Source organism: Abrus precatorius, unplaced genomic scaffold (genome assembly GCF_003935025.1).
Source record: "Abrus precatorius isolate BTA unplaced genomic scaffold, Abrus_2018 Scaffold10, whole genome shotgun sequence".
Taxonomy (NCBI): Eukaryota; Viridiplantae; Streptophyta; class Magnoliopsida; order Fabales; family Fabaceae; genus Abrus; species Abrus precatorius.
The window spans coordinates 9,752,753-9,777,925 of record NW_020874292.1 but is presented as its reverse complement, the minus strand read 5'-3'; the positions used below and the strand labels follow the sequence as shown (position 1 = coordinate 9,777,925).

The 25,173-nt window shown below is 31.4% G+C and overlaps 4 protein-coding genes across 7 annotated transcripts; 1 reads left to right on the top strand and 3 right to left on the bottom strand.

Annotated features, from left to right (window-relative positions):
• Positions 1-1,486: 1,486 nt before the first annotated feature.
• On the bottom strand, positions 1,487-4,372 carry LOC113851191 (LRR receptor-like serine/threonine-protein kinase GSO1). The gene has a single exon (XM_027481669.1). It carries the CDS (start codon positions 4,370-4,372, stop codon positions 1,487-1,489), a length of 2,886 nt encoding a protein of 961 aa, XP_027337470.1.
• Positions 4,373-9,387: 5,015 nt separating this feature from the next.
• On the bottom strand, positions 9,388-13,595 carry LOC113846051. 3 transcript variants are annotated; one of them, XM_027473897.1, is made up of 6 exons: positions 13,500-13,577; positions 13,311-13,357; positions 12,252-12,318; positions 11,207-11,611; positions 10,173-10,516; positions 9,409-9,904 (listed from the first exon to the last, which is right to left on the bottom strand). In XM_027473897.1, exons 1-6 carry the CDS (start codon positions 13,513-13,515, stop codon positions 9,689-9,691), a joined length of 1,095 nt encoding a protein of 364 aa, XP_027329698.1. In that variant the 5' UTR covers positions 13,516-13,577; the 3' UTR covers positions 9,409-9,688. The 3 variants fall into 3 exon arrangements, with proteins under 3 accessions (XP_027329679.1, XP_027329698.1, XP_027329689.1); XM_027473888.1 differs by having other exon boundaries at positions 13,475-13,537; XM_027473878.1 differs by having other exon boundaries at positions 9,388-9,904; positions 13,311-13,595.
• Positions 13,596-14,984: 1,389 nt separating this feature from the next.
• Positions 14,985-18,458, top strand: LOC113852986. Its single transcript, XM_027483416.1, has 5 exons — positions 14,985-15,182; positions 15,268-15,308; positions 16,814-16,917; positions 17,812-17,866; positions 18,064-18,458. The coding sequence occupies exons 1-5, from the start codon at positions 14,997-14,999 to the stop codon at positions 18,194-18,196; spliced, it is 519 nt and encodes a 172-aa protein (XP_027339217.1). The 5' UTR covers positions 14,985-14,996; the 3' UTR covers positions 18,197-18,458.
• A 485-nt stretch (positions 18,459-18,943) lies between these two features.
• Positions 18,944-22,224, bottom strand: LOC113848144. Of its 2 annotated transcripts, none has more exons than XM_027477541.1 (5): positions 21,982-22,224; positions 21,749-21,817; positions 21,010-21,147; positions 20,076-20,497; positions 18,944-19,717 (listed from the first exon to the last, which is right to left on the bottom strand). In XM_027477541.1, the coding sequence occupies exons 2-5, from the start codon at positions 21,773-21,775 to the stop codon at positions 19,303-19,305; spliced, it is 1,002 nt and encodes a 333-aa protein (XP_027333342.1). In that variant the 5' UTR covers positions 21,776-21,817; positions 21,982-22,224; the 3' UTR covers positions 18,944-19,302. The 2 variants fall into 2 exon arrangements, with proteins under 2 accessions (XP_027333342.1, XP_027333348.1); XM_027477547.1 differs by having other exon boundaries at positions 18,947-19,717; positions 20,076-20,495; positions 21,014-21,147.
• Positions 22,225-25,173: the final 2,949 nt, after the last annotated feature.

Genomic DNA, 25,173 nt, shown 5'->3' with positions numbered 1-25,173 from the left:
TGAAAAAAGCTTTCTAATGAAATAAAAATTATACAAAAGTAATTTATAACTCAAGATATCATTAAAACAGTACAAATAAGTAAAACATATTAAAAATTCAAAATTAAAATATTTAGATCATTCAAATTCAATTAAGATTTTTTTTCAATAGATACAACTAATTTAAAATAAATAAGTACTAGTATTATATAATTAGACCATGTTACAACTTAATAAATGAGATTAAAATATTCATAATCATGTTAAATTAAAAAATTATTATTAAGAATTATCTCCTTAAAAATACTAACTTAAAATATTTTTAAAGATAAAAGACATACATGAAAGGAAAAAATATATAAAAGATTAAAATTAAATTAAATTAAAAGTTAAATAACTAATAAATAAATTAACCTAATTTATAATTAAATAATAGTATAAAAATTTCTCAATATTACTCAAATTCTATTCTTTTTTATAAAATATTACGCAAATAGAATTCTGATTTCATTTTGGCATGATGGGTGAGTAGCGAATTAGTAACTCACTGTTACTTGAGACTCAGGTGGGTGAACAGAAGAAAAATGGTAGTTGGGAACTTTGGGAGTGGAAATTGAAACAGAGAAGGAAATTTTGGGAGTGACAACTTGTGGTGGAAAAAACAAGAATGGGGTCAGCCTACCAACCAACTCTTGCTAAATGAATTGACAGAGTTTTCTTCAACAAGTTTTTGGCCATGCAAATTTCTTTGGCTTCCAAGGTGGTTGCTTGCATGGAAGGCTCTATTGGACAACATAGCGACAAGATATAACCTTTGGTCAATAGTAGTTTCTCATATTGTGTGGATTGGATAGCATCCAAAGTGGTGTGTCCATGGATACATAGAATAGTTTAGTTTAGATGATTTTGGTAACGTTAATGAATAAGTTAACTGAAACTTGAAAAGTTAGAAGCTAAAAATTAATAAATTAACTGATTGAACTAATAATGTTTAGTAGAATTAATTATTAAATTAATTGATAAATAAATGATATAAAAAATGTAAAAGAAGGAATTATGATTAGATAACAAAGATTAAATGGAAAAAAAAAAAGAAACGCTTATAACCTCAAATCTTTCGGGAAGCAGCGTTCAAAAAATATTACCAAAACACTGTAAGTTACTAAAATAAGTTTCTAGTAAATGGGGTCTAATCTGGTCACACAAATTTGTGAGCTAGAAACTAGCTTAAAAGTCTTAACAAACAGTCTTTATCAACCCGTTATTTCATAAACTTAATAAAGAAAGAAACTACTTGATTAATTTAGATCAATTGATTATTTTATTACTATAACCTGTAAACATATGTGATGTCACGTTTGTAACAGCAACTACTGAAATCATGCATGACTGGTGCTGTACATTCCAGAAACTGCAGTATATAGCCACAAATTACATCGTTCTAACGAAACAAGAGATGCTATATGAGAATCAAGAAAAACAAAAATACACATACAAATAAGTTTTATCAGACCAAGCTATTTTCCATGGCTTCTGCATCAATTTTAAGATTATAAATGCAAGTTGTTACTATATTCTGCTTCTCTGGTGAAGGAAACAACCCAGAGGAATTCACATTCCAGTACTCTCCCTTTCTTGGCTTCTGCTCAAGCATGCCATCATCTTCACTTGAAACAGCTACCTTTATCCAGTTGCACCAGATTCTCAACATTATATAGAACATTACTAAGCATATCAGAGTAGAAGTAAGAACAATAGCAGCTATGATTGCTGCCACTTGTGTATTTGAAAGCTGCATTTTCTCTTTCCTCATAGCTTCTGAGCAAAATGCTAGTGGCAGGCCACATAAATGGTCATTATTAAGGAATGAGCTTAGTGGGAACCCTGAAAAGGTTGAAGGAATGAAGCCATGAAGATGGTTATTTGAGAGATTTAGCACATGCAGGCTTGTCAGTTGACCAAGTGAAGGAGGAACTTCTCCTTGAAGTTGATTAAAAGAAAGATCAAGTCTTTCTAGCTTCATGAGATTTCCAAGAGATGATGGAATCTCACCAGATAAGAGGTTTCTACTCAAGTCCAATATCACTTGCAACTCAGTGACCACCCCTAGCTCAATTGGTATAGTTCCTGTGAGGAAGTTCTCTGAGAGCCTTAACTCATAAAGCTTAGTGCATTGCTGAATTGTTGATGGAATGAGGCCAGATAGACTATTCCTTTGCAAGTTGAAGACATTGAGAGATGTGAGATTTCCTATCTCTTGTGGGATTTCACCTGAGAGATTGTTGTGATGGAGAGAAAGCTTAAGCAATTTTGAGCAGCCACCAAGCTCAGAAGGAACCTTTCCATGGAAGTTGTTGAATGAGAGATCTAGCTCTCCAAGTTCTTGCAAGCTTCCCAACCATGAAGACATTTCTCCACTCAATCTGTTATTATTCAGCAGAAGGTGTTCAATTTTCTTGCACTGAGAGAGTTGAGGTGGCACATTTCCTGTCAAGTTGTTGAATGATAAATCAAGGAAGTTTAGCTCAGCGAGATGGCCAAGCCCAGAAGGAATGGTTCCTGTGAGATAGTTGTGTGCAAGTCTGAGACGAATGAGATCTCTGGAGCTGGCTAGAATAGAAGGGATAGGACCTGAGAAGGTGTTGTTTGTTAAGTCCAAAACAGTAAGAGAATTTGAACCAGTTAGAGGGAAGATACTTCCACTGAACTTGTTATTGGAAAAGTTTATGATTTTAAGGTTTCTGAGAAGAGAAAGAGAATCAGGTAAAGGTCCTTCAAAAGAGTTGTTGTAAAGGGTAATGGTACTAATTTCTGAAAGGTAACTAAATGTGGGTGGTATTGAACCTGACAACTTGTTATCTGCTAATGCCAATAACTGAAGCCTTTTACAGTAGCCCATGCTTGGTGGGATTGGACCTGACAAGTCATTCTGCCTTAAATGGAGAACAGTTAAGTCCTTTAACTTACCTATAGTCTCTGGAATGGGGCCAGAAAAATGGTTTCCAAAGAAGTCAATTTCAGTTAATCTTGTGCAGTTTGTTAACTCTCTTGGTATAGGTCCACACATCTGGTTATCATAGAGGTAAATGGTATTCAACCTCTTAAGCCTTCCAATCTCCACTGGGATTTTTCCTGTGAAGAAGTTACCAAACAAGAAAAGGCTTTTTAAGCTACTTATATTTCCAATTTCTGGAGGTATAGATCCAACGAAGCTGTTGTTGTTGAGCACAAGATCTGTTAGGTTCTGAAGTTTGTCAAGGTTGGATGGAAGTTCACCTTCAAAGATGTTGTCAGAAAGGTCCACCTGTTGGATTGAGGAGCAGTTGAGTAGCTCCAAGGGGAATTTTCCAGAAAGCTTATTCCTAGCCAAGAACAGTTGCTGAAGCTTTGAACCCGTGAGGCAGAAGTTACATGGAATACCACCAGTTAAAGCATTATCAGACAGAACTAGAGTTTCAAGATTGAGTAATTTGGTATTAAGGAGGGTCAGTGACCCAGAAAGGTTGTTTTTGGACATGTCAAGCTTCTGTAACTGGCTCAAATTGTTAATATCTGAAGGAATTTCACCATTTAATTTATTTCCAAGCAAATTCAGGTATGTCAAGTTGGATAGATCACTCAAAGAAGTAGGAATTGATCCAGAAAGACTATTATTGGCCAGGTTTAGAATTCTTAATGATCTGAGAGATCCAATAGAGAAGGGTATCTCTCCTTCAAGCATGTTGTTTGATGCGGCAAAATTTTGGAGCTCTTCACAACCTTGAATCTCTTCAGGTATGAGGCCACTGATACTGTTCACTTGTAAATCAAGAGATGTTAGATGCTTCAAGTTACCCATCTCCACAGGTATGCTTCCATTCAAGTTGCAATTTGCAAGACCTAACACTGTCAACTCACCCAAGTTGCCAATACTAGGTGTGATTTCACCTGTCAACATGTTGTCTCCTAATCTAAGAACTTGCAACTTGTTCAAATTACCTATCTCTGCAGGAATGTTACCAGAGAGATAATTTGAGTACAGTAGCAATATTCTTAGATTTTGAAGCTGTCCAATTTCAGAAGGGATGGAACCTGTGATGGAATTTGAAGACAAATCAAGTGTTTGAAGAGAAATGAGGTAACTAAACTCAACTGAAATGGAACCTGATATTCCTGAACCAGACAAATTAAGGCCTATAATATGTGTCTGATCATTTGCACATGTCAGTCCATTCCAGCTACAAATATGAGTTGTTGGAGACCAGTTGCTCATGGCTCCAAATGGATTGACCAATTCTGATTTAATTCTTAGAAGCCAGTAGGAATCTGTTGTATTGTCTCCTAGAGTTGCAACAACAAAAGTACACACTATGGTCAATAACAGAATAAAATGGCACATGCAAATGGAATCCATTGCAGAATGTGTGACCAGTATGAGCTTCATTATAAAGAACCACACACCAGATAAAATGGCCCAAAGGGTATGCTTTGGGAGCCTAATTCCATACAAAGGAATGGAGAAGAAAAATTAAGAAAGGCTCAAGTTTTGCAGGGTATAAGTATAGGAATTGGGAAATGAAGGAAGAAATAAATGAACAACAAATACACACAGGTTTAAGTGGTAAGTAAATGGGACTATAAATAGTTCCAGAGAAGTATGGCAAATAAAGACAATCGTGAAATTATGGTAAATGAAGAATTTTCACCTACATGTAATCTTCATAAGGGTATTTAGAAAAAAAAAGACTTGCATAATTTTTACATCATTTACTTTGTAGGTAATAAAATAAAAACATAGATTCTTATATATATTTCTTCACACAAGTGTGAAGATCATTAAATATTGTAGGGTTTAAAATATCATTTTTATATATAAAAAAAGGTAAGGATGTCTTTCTGCAGTTTAACCATGGGATTTGGTAATTGGTGCTTCTTCACCTACTCTAGGCATCAAGTAGAGTATTTTAATATTCTTTTCTACTAGCTTGTGTAATTGGGGAACTTAATTATGTATAGATAAGCCTTAAGATGTTTTTTTTTCCCTGTTTTTCCCAAAGAGTTATAGGAAAAGAAGCTAATAAAGTGATCCACTCGTGCCTAAGATAAAAGGTGACATAATTAGTGGTCACTTTCTATATAGCCTTTTGTTGTTCCTGAATTTTTTTTTTCACACTACCATAACACAAATTCATTGTATAGTCACCGGGATAAAGCAAAAAAAAAAAGTAAAAAAGAAAAATATACATGCTATGATTTGACTTTACAAGAGTTCTGGTTAGTTCAACTTCAAAAATTGTCAACTAAATAGGTATAAACCCAATATGCCACTGGAATACTTGATTTTCTCCAAGATCTTCAAGCATGACATACGTGGCCTGGTTGGCCATTACTGTCTATTAGGCGTGACAAAATGCTTCAAGTTTTCTAAGGAAAAGACAAGTGCCTTAAGGTTTCAAGCTTGTATAATGATATATGAGAAAGTGAGTGAGTACTCATGATGATACATGAGAAAATTGAATAACAATGATCTTTATAATTGGGAGTTAATATACAGCTAGATGTCAATCTCCACACAGAGAAACTTAATAATTGTAAATTTTATTTGGCTAGAAAGTGAAATTCTTTTATCTATTTGGTATAATTTTGTGCATCCTTTTCTATTAAAATAATTATGTGCATATTTGATAAAATTTTATTTGGCTCGTAATAAAAATCATGATGGATAAAGATAGGCCAAAACCAAAGACATCATTCGTTCTTGGTGTTTGTTCTATCATTCTTGGAGGTGGAAAAAGGTTGATGTAAAACAATTCAAATAATTAAAGGTAGTTTAAAAGAAATAAAAACGATGTTAAGCATTAATTAAACAATTAAGAAAACCTAAACAAAAGGTTACTGATGTTGGGATAAGAAATTTGAGGAAGAGAAAGAATTTAAAGAAAAATTAATAAATTAGTGCAATATATGATGATGTGGCAAATAGATAGAGTTTTGTATTATTGACAAACAAAATCATTATCCAACACTTTAAACTTTATACATTATAAACAAATTTGATTTTAAAATTACAAATTTATGTTGTTTTAATAATTAAAAGTATAAACAAGATATAATTATAATAACCTTTTCTCAAAATTGAATAGTTTAATTTTCTTTATTCTTTATCCATTTGGATAATGGCATCAAGTTGACGAGAGGGTGGTGTTTGTGTTTCTTTTTTCAACCCAACAACACTCCCTAATTTACAGTTAAAAATGACATGACGAAAATGAAAGAGGAAAACGACCACCAAGCTTTGGTCAATTCCAGAGTAGAGAACTGCTTCATTATTGAAGTTACAAGTTCAAAATAGAAATGTGTTACAATCAAAACTGAGGGGTGTGTTACAATCTTGAAGGTTGGGTGTCTTTTTTACAATCAAAATATTCAACATATACAATTTCATTGTTTCACAGCAACATTACAATGTAGCTTTTAAGTCATTAAATCACCTTTTAAAGTGATTGTGATTATGTTTGTGTTAATCGTTCATGCACTGTTTTTATTAATCCTTTTTTTTTTCCATCATACCTGTGTCTCTGGTTTAGTGTTTCATTGAATTTTTAGTAACTTTAAAATTTAAGTTTTAAAATTGTAAATTTTTTCTTTAAAAATTTAAATTATGAAAGTTTGTAAATTATATTTGGTTTTTGAAAAAAAAGAAAGAAGCTTGTCAATTATAATTATAATTTACAATTTTCTGAAATTTATTTTTTACAATTTTTGAAATTTTATTTTCCAAAAAGGAAACTAGACTTTCAAAAACATAATTTTGAAATTGTAGTTTACAAATTAAGTTTTTGAAAATAAATTTTTTATAATTTTGAAATTATAAGTTATAAGCTTCTAAAATTAAGTTTCTAAAAACCAATTTTTTGCATTCTAGAATTTAATTTTCAAAAGTAAAACAGACTTCTAAAAATATAATTCTAGAATTATAATATACAACTTTTTGAAATCAAAATTTTAGAAATCAACTTTTAAACTTTCAGAATTTAGTTTTCAAAAGCATAATTAAAAACATTTTAAAAAAAATAAGAGTGTAAAAAATAAAAAAGAAGGGCCAAAAAACAATGCTATTTACTGAAATTCCAAATACATGTAAGCCCAAACATTGAAGACAAGGTAACATGTATCGTTCGTTATTTTTCATTTTTCAACCCATTAACTTTGCTTTCAGTGCTATCTTAATAATTCTCCACCTTTGCTCAGTTTTCAGGAATTCATGCACAAACATGCCGTGTTTATCAATTATATTTTAAATAAAATATTAATTTTATTTTTTAACTGGTGTCACCAATATCTTAATAGTAGTAGTTAACATTTGTCCTTAAATAATATTTGTTAAAAAAAATTTAACAATTGTCTTTTTAAAAAGACATATAATTTTACGTAATTTAATCAAATTCCTCACCATCATCTCAATTTTGCTGGTTTTAAATCTAGTCTTTTTTAGCATGCAGTTTACTTGCGTTTTAATTTTTTTTTCTCGTGTGTCTTCAACGAATAAGGTGATCTAACCATCTTGTAAATGTCATATAATTGCCAATTTATTCTTGCACTTGAGTAATGTAGACTCCTAGTGGCCGAGTGCTTTCTCTTTTTTCGGGTGAGTGCTCCATCACCTCCATCGTTACCCACATGTTAGCATCAAAATGCTCCATTGTGGTCGATACAAAAGTTTTGGACTGTATCAGAACTATAAGAAATTAAAATTAAAAATATAAAAAAATAGAAATGAAAAATATATTTAAGTTGTTTTTAGTATTTTAATGAGTCATGAAGTATAACTTTGTCCACATGCCTATGGTAGTTGTACTTATATTTTCTTCTTTGATTGTTAATCAATGTGAAACTTTATTTTCAAACAAAAATTGGAAACTCATTTCCCTAACATAATCATGGCTTCAATAATGTGAATTTACAGTAGCAAGCTAATCAGTGTTGCTTTCATTTAGTCAATTTTTCATTCAAGCATCGCTTTGTTTGGATTCGAAATTCATATTAGTAGCTAAATTGTAATGCCACTACCTCGCCAGAGTGGTTTCTTCTGCTCATAAATAGTTCATCCTCACCCTAAAACTTCGTAACTATTTAAAACAAAAAGGCCTAAGTTAAATGAAACTGATATTTGTGTGTGGCAAACAAATCTTGCTTACTTTACTCCATTTATTATAAATATGTTACTACCCCAACTATTGTAATGAGTATTTTCGTTAGTTTATAAATTTTTTTAATTTTAATAATTATTTTATATTTCATTATTCGATTATATTTTTAGCATATACTATACTTTTCAAAATATAAGTATTTGCTAACAATTTATCTAAAATTTAATATACATAGCCATTAAAATGATATCACAGTTGAATTTATCAATTTCATATTCCAGTAAAAGTTGTCAAATGGGATAAATTTGCAAGATTTATTCATAGAATAAGTAGATTAAGGAATTCACATGCTCTAGAAATAAGTCTTGGACACATGCATACGTAAGTACGCACATAGACATTTTAGAATGTTAAAATTTTTCGTAAATTTGCTCCAGAACAAACTTGAATTTCCTTGTACAATTGATTCTTCAATAATTTGTTGACTCTGGTTTAGTTTCGGGAGGTTTTTTTTTTTTTTTTGGGGGGGGAGTTTTAGAAACAAACCATTTTTGAATCTATCCATTAAGCATGAGTTTTATGAAATAAGCTTAAAGAAAGACCGGATTATGATAAGACAAACAAATGCACACAAGTCCTAGTGAATGATTTTTATTTTTATATATTTTGAGACAATTTTATATATAAAAAAAATATCTTTCATAATTTAAGTTAAGCTTAACGTCTGCATAATACTGGGGTCTATACTTTTTGGTATAAGAATTAATCAACTAAATCATTGAGACATTCAATTAATACTCTTATTTCATAGATCTTAGAGAGTCGTACTTATCAAACTTAGAGTGGCAAAAGATATATATTGCCTGAGTTTTCATTCAATATATAAATCTAGGTACAAAGAATATTATGCTGAAATCTAAGCTAAATTACAGGAATTTCTAGACTATTATTAGGTGATTCTAATCTATACTATTAATGGCTGATTCTATCCTATTTATGGTAATCCAATAGAATAATAACAGCAGTACACATTAATACAAAAGAATAGTAACGACTGTACATAAATGTAAACTATGTAAGGCAACAGTACTCATGAGCAAACATCTTTACACAGCATAGCCTTATTGACAAGCACGATATAAATTTTGTGAAGGGCTCTTTTCTTCCACTGCTTTAGTTAGCTATTAATTCGACACATTTCTGTATATATTAATATATGATTTAGTGGTCTGATTCCCACTTTTTTCTTTATTTTTTGTGCAAATGACATATTTTTACTCGAGAACACAAGTACTTCATTCAAAACACATGCCTTTAAAAGAAGTAGAAACATAAATGTTCCTACATTTGTTTCATCAGTATCCAAAGCCCTCAATTACAAATTCTTGTAACCACCATTTATTCTAGATGAGTCAGAGGATTAGTGCCCAAATTTTCAATTAGACTTAACAGTTTTTACACCACAAAAAAATAAACCCAATTAGATCTACATATTCTGCACGGAGATGAACTTGGGGGGAGGGGGGTGATTTGATGTGTGAGATGATATTGCTAACAAACTTTACATGAAATTTTTTACTTTACTGCATAGTTGTGGAAGCATAAGGGATAAATCTCATAAGGAAGCTAGACAAGGACCAAATGCAAATCACACCAAGGAATTGTAGGACATTTAGAAGAGTACCCAAAGAGCTGTTTATAGCCATGTTATGTGAGGTCACCTCAGCTCCTCTAACTGTAAATGATAAAGCTGTCACCAGTTGCGCTGCTCTATTTAGTTGGTGCAACCTATATACCTGTTAATAACACTTTGTATTAGTTTATTATATGAATAACAAAATCAAGAAAGGTGATCATAAGAATATTTGAAATATTTTAGTTGATTCAATCCAGAAAGACAGAGAACAAACTAAATTAAAATGTAACAGCAATTTTCTATAACCCAGATAATCAACATGTAAACTTGGACTATAAATTAGGCAAAACTAAATAAATTGCTTTACTCCTTTTACCATTAAGACAACAAACAGAAAGTTAATCAAACGGGTAATGGATTGCCCTTACTTGAAAGATTAATGGAATAGCTGACCATGAAGGTGACTTGCGATATTTGGCATACTGCTCAAATGCAAATTGGACAACTATACCCACAAGGTATGGAGCAAGAGTTGCAGAGGCTGCAGGGCCCGTCCATGGCCAGACAAAACCCATAGTGACCATTGGAATTACTAGACTAAGCACCAGGGTAGCAACGGATGATACTTTCTGCCCCAATTGAGGGGGCAAATTTTCACTATTGTTTGCAGCAGGATCCAGTTGAACGGGTCTTCTTAAATGGTCTAGTATAAAAAGGAATACCGCAACACCACAATAGAAAATTGCTTCTGTGAAAAATAATATGAGGAAATCTGCAGACAACGAGAAAAATAGTTCAGAGTTTAAGAGTTCAGAGATGAAAGCACAATTCAAAGCTAAGAAAGAAAGAAATGATGATAATAATAAAAAAGAGCTAAAGCAAGCAATTGAACATTATAATGTTTGAGGATGGATCATCTCACAACTACCAATGTTGCGGCTCGTGATTAACAAGAATTATGTTAGCTACAAACACTCTTTTTCCCTGCCACTCAACAAACATCTTGAATTTCGATACCAATTTCAAATTTTTGTAAACGCTTGTTGATTATTGATATAGAAGTTGAAAAATTTATCATCCATCACATGTCTGTATAGTTTAGTGGCCATTTCTGTCCAATCATCTAATGATTATTTCCATTTGTTTTATCAAGATACAAATAATTCCAAATCAAGCAATGAGCATCATATCCCATATCCGAACATCTAAAATGTTTTCCCTAGCATCATTAATTATCATCAAAACCAAATACCATTAATTCCCCTTTTCTCTTCTGTTTTCATCAGTAGATGCTTATCCATATTGACTCAAGAAGATATCACTAACTTACTATGAACTACAGCAAAGTGATGAAAAACACTTCACATACACACAGTAAGTTATGCAAATTGCTGCAGAGCAATATAGTATCAAATACTATAACAATCAAACACATTGGAGAGTCTTTCTTCAAAGGAATTACCAGTTAACAAAGAGTCCTCAAAAATGATGGAAAGCACTTTACGTAAATAAAGTGAAGGAAAGATGAAGGAAGCAACAAGGACTGCAGGGCCCATAAACCACAATATGCTGTTTTGTCTTCTTTCTGAATTTGATAAAAGGATCTTACTATCTCCTCTGTATGGACGGTTATAAAACGATATTAAACCTGGTTTTCCATCACTCCCTGATAAATGAAAATATAAGTTGCTTGCAGGAGGGATGTCTTCCGCAATAGTATCATTATTTTCTGACACCAAAGCAGTTGTTTCAAGATCACTGTATTGTGACTGATCCTCAGAGACAACAAAAAGTGCATTATGCTGTTTCTGTAACTTTCCCTTTAACTTCGGCGTTCCATGTATAAAATTAAACTGGCATGATTTGTCTGATCACGATACCAATGCAAAAGAATGTTAACAGAGACATATCCAGAGGAGTTCATATAAAATATATAGCAAAATTCAGTTCACACCCTTCAACTTTGATCCATCTGCAGATTAGACCAGAAGGTCTGCAGTGTGCAAAACAAATGGCCTCTTTGAACACTACACTTTGAGGTCTGCAGTGTGCAAAACAAATGGCCTCTTTGAACACTACACTTTGTACAAAAAACACCCTCCCCGAAGCAGACTGTTAACCATATAATGGAATTGTCACATGACAACAAACAAATGTGAGGAAATGGCAAATGTGGTTCTAATCTAGAATGCAGTATCCTTTCAGCTTTTCAATCTTCAATAGTACCATAATTAATGGTTTTCTTAATAGAGCTTTTTTCACAGAGTGTGAAGTTCAGCAATCATTTGCACCTTTCCAGATCCCTAAGGTCTAATCCATACATGGGCCAAAATTAAAGGGAGGGCTGCAATTTACATCTACAACAAATTTATTCAAGAAATATGCTTGGAAGAACCATTCATATCAAAATTGTTATGACTTTATAGCATGAAGAAAAGGCAATTCAGTAGAATGCTTAATGCAGAATGCAGAAATTCCAGGAATCAACCAATAAATAAGCAAGCTACCTTTAGTGTATATTTGCAGCTGAGCACCTGTTAGTTGGTTGACAAACAACCCTTGTGATAAGCTCAACTGAATATTAAAAGAAAAGAAAACATGTAACAGTAATTAAAGCAATACTCAAGATACAGCAGTTAACAATTTTGAATAACAGTATAATGAAATGGATTTCATCCAAGTGATGGTATTACTCAAATAGAAAATAATATCTAGCAAAAATGTGCAAAGCTGAAAAAGCATAGATTAAGACATGTCATGTTCCACGACCTCATCATCGTCAATTTTCATAAAAAAATATATCCAGTCATTAATCAATAGCGCAAATTATTTATAGTGAAAATTAACTGAGATAAAAATTAAACAGTGTCAACCATACTCTAATTTTAATAGAATTAAATCAAAAACAACTAATCACCACAGGAAACTTGAAACAAGTTAGCCATGATTTAACTAACTACTAAACTCGCAGCCCAGCTCCTATAACCACCTTATAACTAATGCAATACATATCCTTTTTAGCAGAGCATACCATTGGTAGTTACAAATACTTCACACGCTCACTGCACCATTAATTACTGATAAATACATAGCTAATACTGGAGTAAATAACGAAAAACCAAGCTCCTTCTTTCATACATCCTTCATACGAAGATCATGATATCAGTTTATCTCCCTGATTTTTAAGAAAAGATCCAATTATCAAATTTATATTGATCAGTTTCTCATCAAAACATAGAATTGGTGTAATAGTTTGAATAAAATTGACAAGGGTGTTACACTTACAAGGCAATAAAAGAATGAAGGTTTTAGTATCAATATTCACAATGCCAAAGGGTGAACGAAACAAGAAGAATTTTTTTTCACTTGACCAGAGTTCTGTTGAACTAAACAGACGAATAATTCATCAACCTGATTTTTCCTAACAATGCATTGAAAGGAGAGAACTTTCTTCTGATGAAGCAAAATTCAGCAACAACCCTATCCTACGATTCTTATCTAAAAAAAAACTCAATTTATTTATTCATTCATTGATTTGGGGGTCATAAAGAAAGAGTGAGTAGTACCTGAGCAACTCTTGTGCGTTGGAAAGGAGAAGAAGAAAGAGAAGGCACTAAACAAGAAATTGAGGAACCGAATTTAGTATTTGCCATAACAATAATAAGAGAAAGTGAATGAAGCAACGAGGTGGTGACGTAGAAGGGTCAAGCTGAGCCTTAATCACACTCACTCCACCCAAACCCAACCATTCATACCCAAACTCGAACACATAGTGTGAGTCTTACAACGTATGCCACTGCCACACCCGTAGGTTTCAGGTTTCTGGGTACAAGATTGAATTCGTTTATGTTACCGAGGTCGAGGTGCTAGGCCAACATTTTATTTTTACTCCCATTGTTTTTTATCTAATAATATTAATAAATTTTTTGACAAATTACATTTTATCTGACTCTTTTACTCTTTTATTTTTCGGTGAGATTCTTGGTATAATCTACATCTAATTTTATTTTTTATTTTGAAAATTATAACATTTAATATTATTAATATATTGCATTTTATAATAATTTATTATTTTTAATAAAAAAATTACCGTGTATAAAATTTTATTGCATGTCTTTAATCATATATTAAAATTTTAAAAAATTTAAACAATAAAATAAGTATTTTCAGCAAATAATAGTAGCCGTTTTCAAAATTTTATTAATAAATATTTAAATAAGCTTCCAAATTAAAAATTATAGATAAATAAAATATATTCTTAAAAAAGTTATTTATAATTGTTTATCACTCTGAAGAGTTCAATAACAATAAAATAGACAAAAATACAATAAATTTTGTCTGTTAAAAAAGGAGAGTGGAACTTTAAGTTCTTAATTAGGTTATTCTTTTAAAGGTACCCTTAATCTCATGTGCTTACGATTCAAGAAGAAACTAACAATACTTATTTTTTTAAAGTGAGCGAAGCATATATCCATCTTTAATTTAAGGGTATATTATTATTTTTCTTTTATTTTACTACATTTTAGTCTAGGTTTAGTATATCAATTTATTAATAGTGTGGTAAACTAGACAAAAAGATATTTGAAAGTTTACTCAAAATTTTAATTTTATCTTAGTAAAAAAAATTAAAACTAGTTATTAATAGTGCTAAAAATCTTAAAAGAGGAAAAATAAGAACAAAAATTATGTGCAAGTTCCATATTGTTGGTACTTTTATTTAATCAAAAATTAAAATTTTACGTAGTAATTTGTAATAATATTAAATATAAATTTTTAAAAAAAATCTAATTTTCATTGATAACCAGCCCTTAAACAACAACACATAAATTTTGTATTTAAAAAAAAAACTCGACATTAAATTGAATAAATTATAAGATATATTAATTTCTTCTGAAATAAAATACATTTAAATATTTTTATGAGAAAAAAATTCTTTTATTTTTAAATTTCTAACTTCAAACAATTCCAAAGGTTCCAAAATCATGGACATTTTTAGTATTTTTAAATATTATATATATATATATATATATATATATAACCAAAATAAGCATACCCTTAAATAAAAGAAATAAAATTTAAAAACAAATTATAAAATATTCAAAATTTACATTAAAATAAAAAATTTTAAAAAATATTGAAGTCACGTAATACAATAAATAAATAAATAATAGTTGTTGAAAACATTTGAATTGAAGATAAGTTGGAACGCTTTTTATTAGAAATCAGGATTCGTAAAGTGTTGGTGTTAGCGGATGAGAGATGTAACTAAAGATCGCTATTTTACTCCATTGGGCATTCCCTTTGTTGGAGGGTGGAATCAAGATTACCTCAAAAACGTCGCATTTGTTCTTTTATCGAATCGATTCCAAAAGGGAAAATCCAAAGCTGAATTTGGTGCGGAGAACAAAATGGCAAGCGTGTCTTCACCTAAGAACCAGGTCAACCATCTTACCCTTCTTCTTCTTCAAATTCACTCATGCGAGCCTCTTTGCTAATTAATTCGAGGGTTTTGTTCTGTTTTAGGTGGATGATCACGGAAAACCTGAGTGTAGCAATGGTCTTGAGTAAGTTCCTTTTTGTTTTTCTCTTTTACCGTTATTACACTGTTCATTTGGTGTACCAATAAAAATACTTTTCTTAAGAAAAATTAGTTTTGAGTTTTCTAGAGATCTTGAACAGAAAACAACGTCCTCTGGCTGAATTTCTTAGAGTGTGTAGAATGGATGCTTACAGCAGCATAAATCACAACCACCTCGGATAATGAAATTGAACAACATGGAAGCTCCAGACTATGTATCCATATTTGTGATAAAATAGAGATAAATCTTGGGGAGGGTGAGAACATGCAAATGAGAATAGTCATGGAAATTTTAGAAGGAATTTGGGAGAATATTTCATATTGCTCCAAGTTTGATTATGCGTTGTTCTTGTTGGTTGAGTACTCAAGTTTAGGAGCCTTGAATTTTCACCCTCTCTTCCTCCTCATAGAAGATCATCAACATTTCCCAGTGTGGTTACCCATGAGGTGTTTCCACATCCTTTAGATGTGAACCTAATCCCCACTCGAGTGAGCCTAATTCCCATAGTATGGCCATGCTATAGGTGCTTCCTATGAGATATAAACACTTATATTGTGAGTAAAATTCACTCACTTGGAGCTTCAGTTCCTCAGGTTCAAGCCTTAGTGGAGCATGATAGTAGAAATTATTTGGCAACAGATGTCATCAATGGTAGAAGTATTTAAAGCCATTTTTGATATAGTGATTAAGCTCCAAAATATTGTTCTTTGTGTTCGAACTGTTGCTGTTATCTGCATATTAAAACATCCCATGTATATACTTCATTTCTTTCTTATTTTCTGAATGAAAACTCTTGTAACCTATTATCATTATCTGAGCAATCTGTAATTTTAATTGGAAACATAAAACTTCTTGATATTTGTTTGGGTAACCATACTGCTATTCAACCATCTATTTTGGTTGTAACTTGTAACTTAGTCACATTCTTTGATGCATGTGGGGTTAAGACGTAATGAAATTTAGTTACTTTTCTTGGTTGGTTTTTCATCATATAATTGCTAAATCTGTTTTCTCTCCATTGAGTATGGTTTTGAAACTAAAATAAGCTAGTTATTACTTGTCCTTTGTTTTCTACTTGTCCTGCATATATAGTCAATTCAAATTCCTCCTTACCATGGTGGTTTAGGAAGACTAGTGCCATTTCAGTATCTCATAGTGCACAGAGTGGAATCTCCCTTGGATATTTGTAAATAAATTCAATGCTCATTTGAGCTCTTTAGTCATATGTCTTCATTGTCAGTAACAGATCCAGTAGTTTCCCCAATATGCATATCATAATCACTGCCTTCCCTTGGAAGCTATTCCAAAAGTGTTAAATTTTCCTGATTTACCTCTGTTATCTGATTTAATCCTTCTTGTTTATTTTATTTTTGTGGTAATGTGCCTAATATTTTAAAGGACACAAATCTAAATTATTTTGATGGAAAGTGCTATTAACTGCAAGTTCTCTGTCCAGATTAAGGTAATTCACTAAATTTTACAATTTACAGTCATCTGGACAGCACGCAGTGCATTGAGAGGTTCAGAAAATATGATGCTGAATACACTCAACGTTTGTTGGCAAAATATTTCACTACAAAAAGCTCTTATGGAGGTATGCAACATTAGCCATTTGAAAATGGATATGTAGATAACTCTACACCTGTTTTCCCGGATACTGATATTATAGATTCTTTTATTTACACATGACCCCATTGTCCATAACTTGGTGAATATTTTGCAGCAGTTCCCACACTCGTATAGCATTAAGTTGTGCTGTATGATTTCAGCGTTACTATGCTATTAACTATGGTATTAACATATATATTACAATTCTGGAGCACATTTTCCACAGCAATTGCTTTTGTGCTTATTTCCTAATTATCTTTATTTAAGTTAAGTATTCATGTTTTCTAAATATCTTAATGAATATAAACTAGTGAAGGATAAAAATACAAGTGTAGTTGATGTAATTTTAAACTAATGAGATGAAATACTGTAGCGTTGTATGACAATTGTACACTGTTGTGATGTTGTAAAATGAAATCTAAGGGAATTGGATTGGAATATTTATCTTTTCTTTATTCATAATGTAGGACTATTTTGTTTAGCATTTCTCTCCCTAACTTGTTTGATGAGAAGCATTTGTTGTGTTGGCGCTGGAAATGTTTACCATTAGTCTCCGTTGTTATGATCATTTGCATGTGAAATGCTAAACAAAATAGTCCTACATTATGAATAAAGAAAAGATAAATATTCCAATCCAATCTCCCTAACTTGTTTGATGAGAAGCATTTGTGGTGTTGGCGCTGGAAATGTTTACCATAAGTCTCCGCTGTTATGATCATTTGCATGTGAAAGCTGGGTGAAAACAAAAATTGAGAACTTCGTGCATTATTTCATACCAACTTTTTATAATGAGTTTAAATCTTTATTTATATGTTGAAATATAAATTTTAACCTCCACCCAAATCCATTGTTAATTGACTGTAAATATCATTTTTTGCAGGCAACATGTTTGATGAGCAAATAACAATAGATGATGAAATTATAAAGGCAAGCAGGTAAGCAAGAGCTATGAACTAAAATATCTTGCATGTTCCGTGTTAGAGAAAATTACAAATAAGAATGACTAACTCAATGTTGTTAGTCTCTATACTTATTCCTAAAAAAAGATCAGTACAAGAAAAATAACCTAATAGGCATAAACTTATTCACTAACATTCCAGTTATCAATCTGTGCTTCGAAATTTTTGTCTAGGTTGACTTGTTTGAGGACATATGTTGATCCGGTAGTAGGTTTTGAAGACCAAGGCAGCAATGGATCAACTCCACCAGCAGACACACAGGCCAACATTCCCAATGGGAAACACGTGGTAAAGAAGAACAACTGAAGTAATGTGCGGCCTTGCGAAAGCATCAATGCATATGCTGTTGTAGAGAAATTAACGCAAATCATGCCGTTAGTACCAGGAATTCTGGAATTTATGAGTGGAGATGCTCATGGCCTCAACCGTAAATTTTTCCAATGGATTTCCTGGTCATAGTTTTTCTGAGGTTCTAGTGATGTGTAAAATGACCTGAAAACCATCAATTATTAATTTAATGTACGAGTAAAACTTTCAAAATTTCCGTTTAATAGAACTGATTTCAGATTGTGGGATTTATCAAACTTTCAAATACTTCCACACTCTCATTTTACTTTATCCTGCAATGAAGTTATTTTTATCTATTCACTTTATCCTGGAGGATTCGCTGGAGAGGGAGCTTATAACACCTCCCAGAAGCAATATCATAGAGTAGCAAGGAGCAGATTCACCATCTTAGTTCACAATGGGGTGTCCGCTGTTTTAACAATCCATCAATATCTCCAAAAAATTCTTAAACGAGGGAGGTTAAAGTACTTTATCTGGGCTTTCTTCCCTCAATATGCCGGGTCATTCTACAAGCAATATATTTTCTCCGGATACTAACTGAAAAATGTTACAATCAATAGGACAAATAAGTCCCACATCATAAAATGTGTCCATGTTGAAAACATCTTTTGGCTATTCTGGTGGTTAATGTACGAACACTCGGCGTAGCCTAATCAATCGCTTGCTCAACCACATGGTTTACACATCAGTAGTTTCCCCTGTTACAAATTTTGTAAACAAACAAGCACAGGCAGTTACACTTTTTATATTATCTACCATTAGTAGAAGCTGCCAAATGACCGGTTGTAGAATGGAATCAAATTAGTATAGAACATCGAAACATAAGCAGCGATTCAATGATAAGAAAATTACAGCCTAATCTAAGAATAAAGTAACGTTTTTAATATAACATGAATTAGTAACTTCCTCAATACCATTAACAAGCTCTAAACACCAAAACCCCAACAGAAAATGGGATTGGCCAGATTCGCATTCGAAAATCTCAACACTACAGAATATCATCTCCATCATTCCTATTTAACCTATATGGAGATTACCCTCAAGAATATTTTCAATTTTCAAACCTAAATAAGATTAGCCCTCTTCAAAAATCTGACTGTCCGACAATAATAGGGCCATATTGATTCCACAAAATCAAGATACATCTCCACTATCCATTGTTGCAATTCTTTCAACTTTCTTCTTGTTAGCTGTTTATAATCTCTATTTTTTACACTCAATATAGGCTGCAAAGCAAGAGTTGCAATATCTTCTTTCAGCTTGCCACGGAAAATGTAGTTGAAGGCCAATATGCAATAAGAGGGTGAATTCTTAAGTAATTTGACAGTCTGTTTGAAGCTGAAGGCATAGAGTGCACACACTCCACGGATTATCATGATGTAGATAGCCACAATTAGTGGCCCCAAAACCCATAAAGGAGTTAACTCCTTGGAAACTTCAGCACCATATTTCACATTAACAGCCAGATAGAAAGGAACACTGCAGAGAAAAGATAGAATTAGAACACACGCAAAAGCATTGCTGTCAATCAATGCTGTTTTAAATGAGAAGAAAGTTGAAGAATGATCCAGAACCTAGTTACATACAATATTGACTAAGAAGCAAGCATGTTACACATCCTTGTTCATTCATTTTCTCCATAAATTCCAACCTAAAGTTTGCTTCAATCAAGACATCGAAGTTGTGCATGATGAAATTAAATGTGACAATCAGATAACAAATTAACTTGAAGACAATAATAACATAACATGAATGTGGTACAATAAAAAATCCACACACATCCTCCTTTCACAGAGATTGCATAACATTAAGAGAGGGAAAAAACCATCATACTTACAATATTAACAAAGGAATCTTTATTGTTGCATCTAGGGCCAGAAAATGGGACCATGCCACTTTCAAAACTTTGGCTCTTTCCTTAATTTGAGTCCCTTGTACAGTTCCTGGTAAAATCTCTGAGGTGGGTTCTCCAAAAATTTCCTCCACCTCTTGGCTTGATGGTTGTGTTCGTAACAATGTCAACCATTTTTTGAAAAGTCTATGAATCGCAGATGATGGTGCAAGGCTATCATTTGTTTCAGATGCATAAGAGACTGGTACATTATGAGCTTCCTCACTCTCTCCTATTCTAACAGAGGTCTTAGGTGCCTTCAATCGATTAGCCCTAACTCCAGAATCATCATTTTGGGTGCTGCCTTTGAAGCCTGAAATCCTCAGAGGTCTGAGCTTCGATACACAAAAGCATGGAGGCCCTACACTGGAAACAATAAACTCTTTGAGAGAGCAGAAATAAAAGGTCATTTGCATTTAATTCATGTATGTTTCTGGCTGTGGAACAATCACAAAGGTGGCCAACTAACAAAAAGATAAAATATTGAATAAAAAATATGAATTTATATTGAAATCAATAAATACGAAATTTAATATTGGTATCAGAAACAAAAAGAGAATATACAAAGGCAACGCATCAAACATTCGGGGTAAATAATGTTTACAAGCACAGATTTGTTTTTTATCTCTTCAAAAATCATTTTCTTTGCACAATATGAACCCCCAATTCTACAAGCCGAAGAAAACTATCTGAGGATGACAAACATTATTTCAAGAGTAATGTAAACATATTTAGGTGTAAATTTGATTATGCTAACTCTTATCATAGGGCCACCTCTTATTGGCAGCCACCTCTATCAGTATATTATCTAGTTGTAAATTTCTTAAAGTGACCCATACAACAAAGATTTAATTTCCATCACCAGGACTCAAACATGTCTCCACCTTAAACAAATATTCCTCTTTAATAGGCACTGCCAGTCAGTCCTTCCAATCATGTGATGTTTTGTTAAACACTGCTTCAACTTCATCCTTTTGTTCCATGGCAAACGCCTTGAGGAAGATGTCACATATAAGCCCTGGAGAAAAGAAAACAAATCATCTATGAAATCCATAATTCATACACCCAAGCACCACAAATATGAACAAGGAAATTTATGATAGCAAAACAATATCTTATAACACAAAAACCCCCGTAAAAAACACAATAAGACAATAAGTCAAAATCTAACAACACTTAGTGAACCAGAGAGACAGAGAGATGTATATAGTTTCAGCTGTCAATAAAATCTTGATCTTCTGATTCAGGATATTTCAAAACTAATGGGTGAAACTTCGATGCTCCAATTATTAAATTTGATACAACAGTTGAATCCTCACCACCACGAAACATCTTTTACTACACTAACAATCTACTTAGATATAAAAACTGCAACAGAACTAAACTTTGAGGGCATCATTCTGCAATGAAAAGCTAGAGCGTACATATAAAACACGGACACTAAACTTTAACGATAATAAATCACATCATTTGACATTTTACCATTACTATAGCTAGTAATTTGATTAACAACAAGAATAAAACATAATAGCAGTGGAAAGATAAAATCCAAAGTAAATTGTAAACACATTACGTCGGGAGACATTGTGAACAAATAAATAAAATTACAATCCAAGTACCTGCGGTTGATGGGCTACGAAGGCCATTTTGTGTATTTATTCTTTATCCAATCCACCAATTAATTGGACCTATTCAACAATGGAGTTAAATATATAAAAATAAAGTATTAACAACAAACTATAATAAAAGCCAAATTACATAAAATTATAAGAGTTTAATAGACATTTCGAATTTGATAATCAAATATTAAAGAAATCTATGTCATAGGGTTTCAAAGAAGAAGAAAAAAGACCAGAATGTGTGGATAAGAAGCGTTGAGAATGGGGGGCAAAATTTGGAGATAAGCGAAGAGGGTGGAACCGTATCAAACAAGAGTGCAGTGTCGGTGAGGAATAGAATTGAGGTGTGGGTGAATGAAATTGCAGGCGAGAAAGAACCCTAACCTAAGAGGCTAAGAAGATGAAAGAATATATGAATATGATGATGTTGATAACATAGCTAAACTACCTCTTCTATCTCCTCTTCTTCCCTTAAATCTGTTCTCGTTTCGTTACTTTTGTGCGATAAATGAAAGCAATGTACTTTTTAGGAAAATAAAAAATAATTGTCTTTTTTAGAAAAACAATTACCTTTTTTTATCGAAAGTTTTTTCAAAAGGTTGAAAAAGAATAAGTAATTATGTCTTTGAAATAAACTGAATTAAATATATATTTAACTTTTTATTTGATAAAATTTATATAAGAGACAATATGTGATAAATAAGGAATGGGGTTTAAACTTTATCTAGTACTAAAATTACAGTTTAAATAAATTTTTTATTCACATAAATATTTAAAGTTAGTTTTAGCTTTTAAATTTTTTCATTCAGTTTAGAAATTTGGTCTTTATTGTTATATAACTTTCATTATATAACATAGTTAATAATGACTGAGTCAATATTGTTAATGTTACTTTGTAACTAAGTTTTTATCTAATAAAAAAATGATTTTAATCTTTAAAAACATTTTTATTTTAAGAAGGTTGTTAATATTAATTATAAATTATATCTTTATTAAAAATATATTTTTTATATTATGAATACAATATTTTTTAATAAAATTTAACACTTTTATATATTTAAAACATATTTTATATGCTATCGTTAATAAAATCATTCTTTAAAAAATATTTTTTTTATTTTTCATTAATCATAATAATGGAAAAAAATAGTAAACTTTGTTATGATTAAGCATTATAGAAAATTTTTAATAAAGAAATAAAAGAAATAGGTTTTATTCTAATTAAGAAAAGATCTTATAAATAAAATATATGTATAAGGTATCAATTTTGTTACAAAAGATAAAATATATATATATATATATATATATATATATATATATATTCGAATTAGAAATCATATAATGGAACTTGGAAGGATAAAGAGTTTTTGTAAGAATGTCTACAAACTAGGTGAAAAAGAGAATTGCAAAAGATGAATGACATCAAATTGAAATTTTTTTTTATATGACATAATTAATTTCAATGTTTTTAGTCTTTCATAGAAAGTTGAGTTTTAATAGTATAGATGGTAGAACGGTTGTCAAAGATAGAGTTAACATGAGAATTGTCAAGTAATGTAGTAAGTAATGTATCCATTGGATTTCACATGTCAAACGGATAGTAGCATAATTTCAATTTTACTTTTAATTTTAGACTTCTAAGACAATAAGGATAAATCAATGAAGACATAATATCTAATAACTAATCTTCTTGTATGAAGGTAGCATGTCTAATTAGGGTTAGGAAAGCTTCTAAGTTTCACATCAAAGTTAGTAGAAAATAACAAACTCTATGTTAGAGCCAATTTAATAAATCATTAAAATCTAATTGACACATGTAAATGAGACTCTAAAGGATTGGATGTAAATTGTATTGTTGAACCATAGAGGATATTTGTGGATGAGTGGTGGCTAAGAAAAAAGATTTTCTATAAACTTTCTATTAGTTATAATGTTTATGAGCAACTATCTTATTGTAGCCTACAACTTTATGTTTGGATCCATAAAAGTTAAAGTTGATTTTATAGCTAATAAACTAGCTTATTCAAATAATCCTATAGCATATTTCCTTTTATTTACAACAACTCTTCTTTTGGATAGACTCACCTCTAGCCTAAGAAAGTTGTTTAGTGTTCTAAGGTTCTTAATTTTGACTTGGCATCTAAAAATTTGTTAACAAAAGAAATATCATACATGTTGTAATTGCTAGTTAACAATATGCCATGACATAAACAAGCAAACAAATAAAATCGGAATTAATTTTCTTGACAATCAAAAAGTAATCAATCATTGATTGAGTAAATCCAAGGAACAACAAAGCTTCAATAAGCTTAAAATACCGTTGCCAACTTGCTTGTCTTAATTCATATAAATATTTGTTTAGTTTGCAAACTTTGTTTGGATATAAGGGTTATAGGCCTAAAAGAAGTGTCATGTAAACCTTTTCATGAAGATGCTTATAAAGAAAAGTATTCTTTGTAATGAGTTGTTTTAGATATCGAAGAAATCTACACTTTTCATTTAGGTATATCTCTTTGCCACCAACATGCCTGCCTTATATATTTCTATAATACCATTTGCATGATATTTGATCATGTAGACCTATTTGCAACCTATGAGTTGCTTTCGTTATTGAAAGGTCTAATTTCATAATTAATGTCTCATGTGCTTTTTATGTGCACAATTTTTTAGATAAAAATATCCATATTTTAAATTGATTTTTTATATCCTTAATCCCCCTTCTCTCCACACTCGAAGTACATCTTTTGTCATCATAATCATATGCCATCGTTGAAAAGTCATCAATTAAGCCAAATTTCTCCTCCACACTAATTAAGGAACCATATTTTGTATTGCAAACTTCAAAGCTTGACATTTTACATTAGAACTAACAAATGGTAGAAGGAGAGAGATGAAACAATACATTTAATTTGTTTCTTTTTTAGAAGGAATTAGAAATTAGAACCACAAGTCTTTTTTGACTTTTATGACAACTATGTCGATGACATGAAATTTAGTGAATCAATTGGTAATGTCTTGAACTGCTTATCACTAGTTTCAGTTTCAATGTGATTATTTTGTGGAAGATTTGTGGCTATTTCAGGAATTACTATAGGGTCATATTTAGAGTCTTTGTTAAAGATGGAAGAACCCATAAAGGTTATTGATTTAGAGATTTTGTAAGAATGAAGATGGATTAAGGATGGATGATGATAGATTAGGGTTTAGTTCATTGAGCATGCTTTAGACCTTTGAAGATAGATTTGTTAGGTCATAGTGAACAATGTCAAAAATCAAGTGCAAAATTCTCTCGTCTTAAGTATTATCCATAATTATATCTAACAATTTAAGCTTTTTACAATGTCAATCATGAATTAATGAGATCTTTTCTAGAGTTTCTTCAATTAGGTAAGCAAATTTACATTATGGAAAGAACATATCTTATT

Coding starts and splice junctions, on each gene's coding strand:
- LOC113848144 (XM_027477541.1), bottom strand. CDS start 21,775: ATGGCCTTCGTAGCCCATCAACCGCAG. Junction 21,148..21,748: donor TCGTAGCCCATCAACCGCAG/GTACTTGGATTG, acceptor TCTTTTCTCCAG/GGCTTATATGTGACATCTTC. Junction 20,498..21,009: donor GGAATATTTGTTTAAGGTGG/AGACATGTTTGA, acceptor TTTATTGTTTCC/AGTGTAGGGCCTCCATGCTT.
- LOC113851191 (XM_027481669.1), bottom strand. CDS start 4,372: ATGGATTCCATTTGCATGTGCCATTTTATTCTGTTATTGACCATAGTG.
- LOC113846051 (XM_027473878.1), bottom strand. CDS start 13,397: ATGGCAAATACTAAATTCGGTTCCTCAATTTCTTGTTTAGTGCCTTCT. Junction 12,319..13,310: donor AACGCACAAGAGTTGCTCAG/GTACTACTCACT, acceptor TTTAATATTCAG/TTGAGCTTATCACAAGGGTT. Junction 11,612..12,251: donor GCTGCAAATATACACTAAAG/GTAGCTTGCTTA, acceptor TATCGTGATCAG/ACAAATCATGCCAGTTTAAT.
- LOC113852986 (XM_027483416.1), top strand. CDS start 14,997: ATGAGAGATGTAACTAAAGATCGCTATTTTACTCCATTGGGCATTCCC. Junction 16,918..17,811: donor TACAAAAAGCTCTTATGGAG/GTATGCAACATT, acceptor CATTTTTTGCAG/GCAACATGTTTGATGAGCAA. Junction 17,867..18,063: donor GAAATTATAAAGGCAAGCAG/GTAAGCAAGAGC, acceptor ATTTTTGTCTAG/GTTGACTTGTTTGAGGACAT.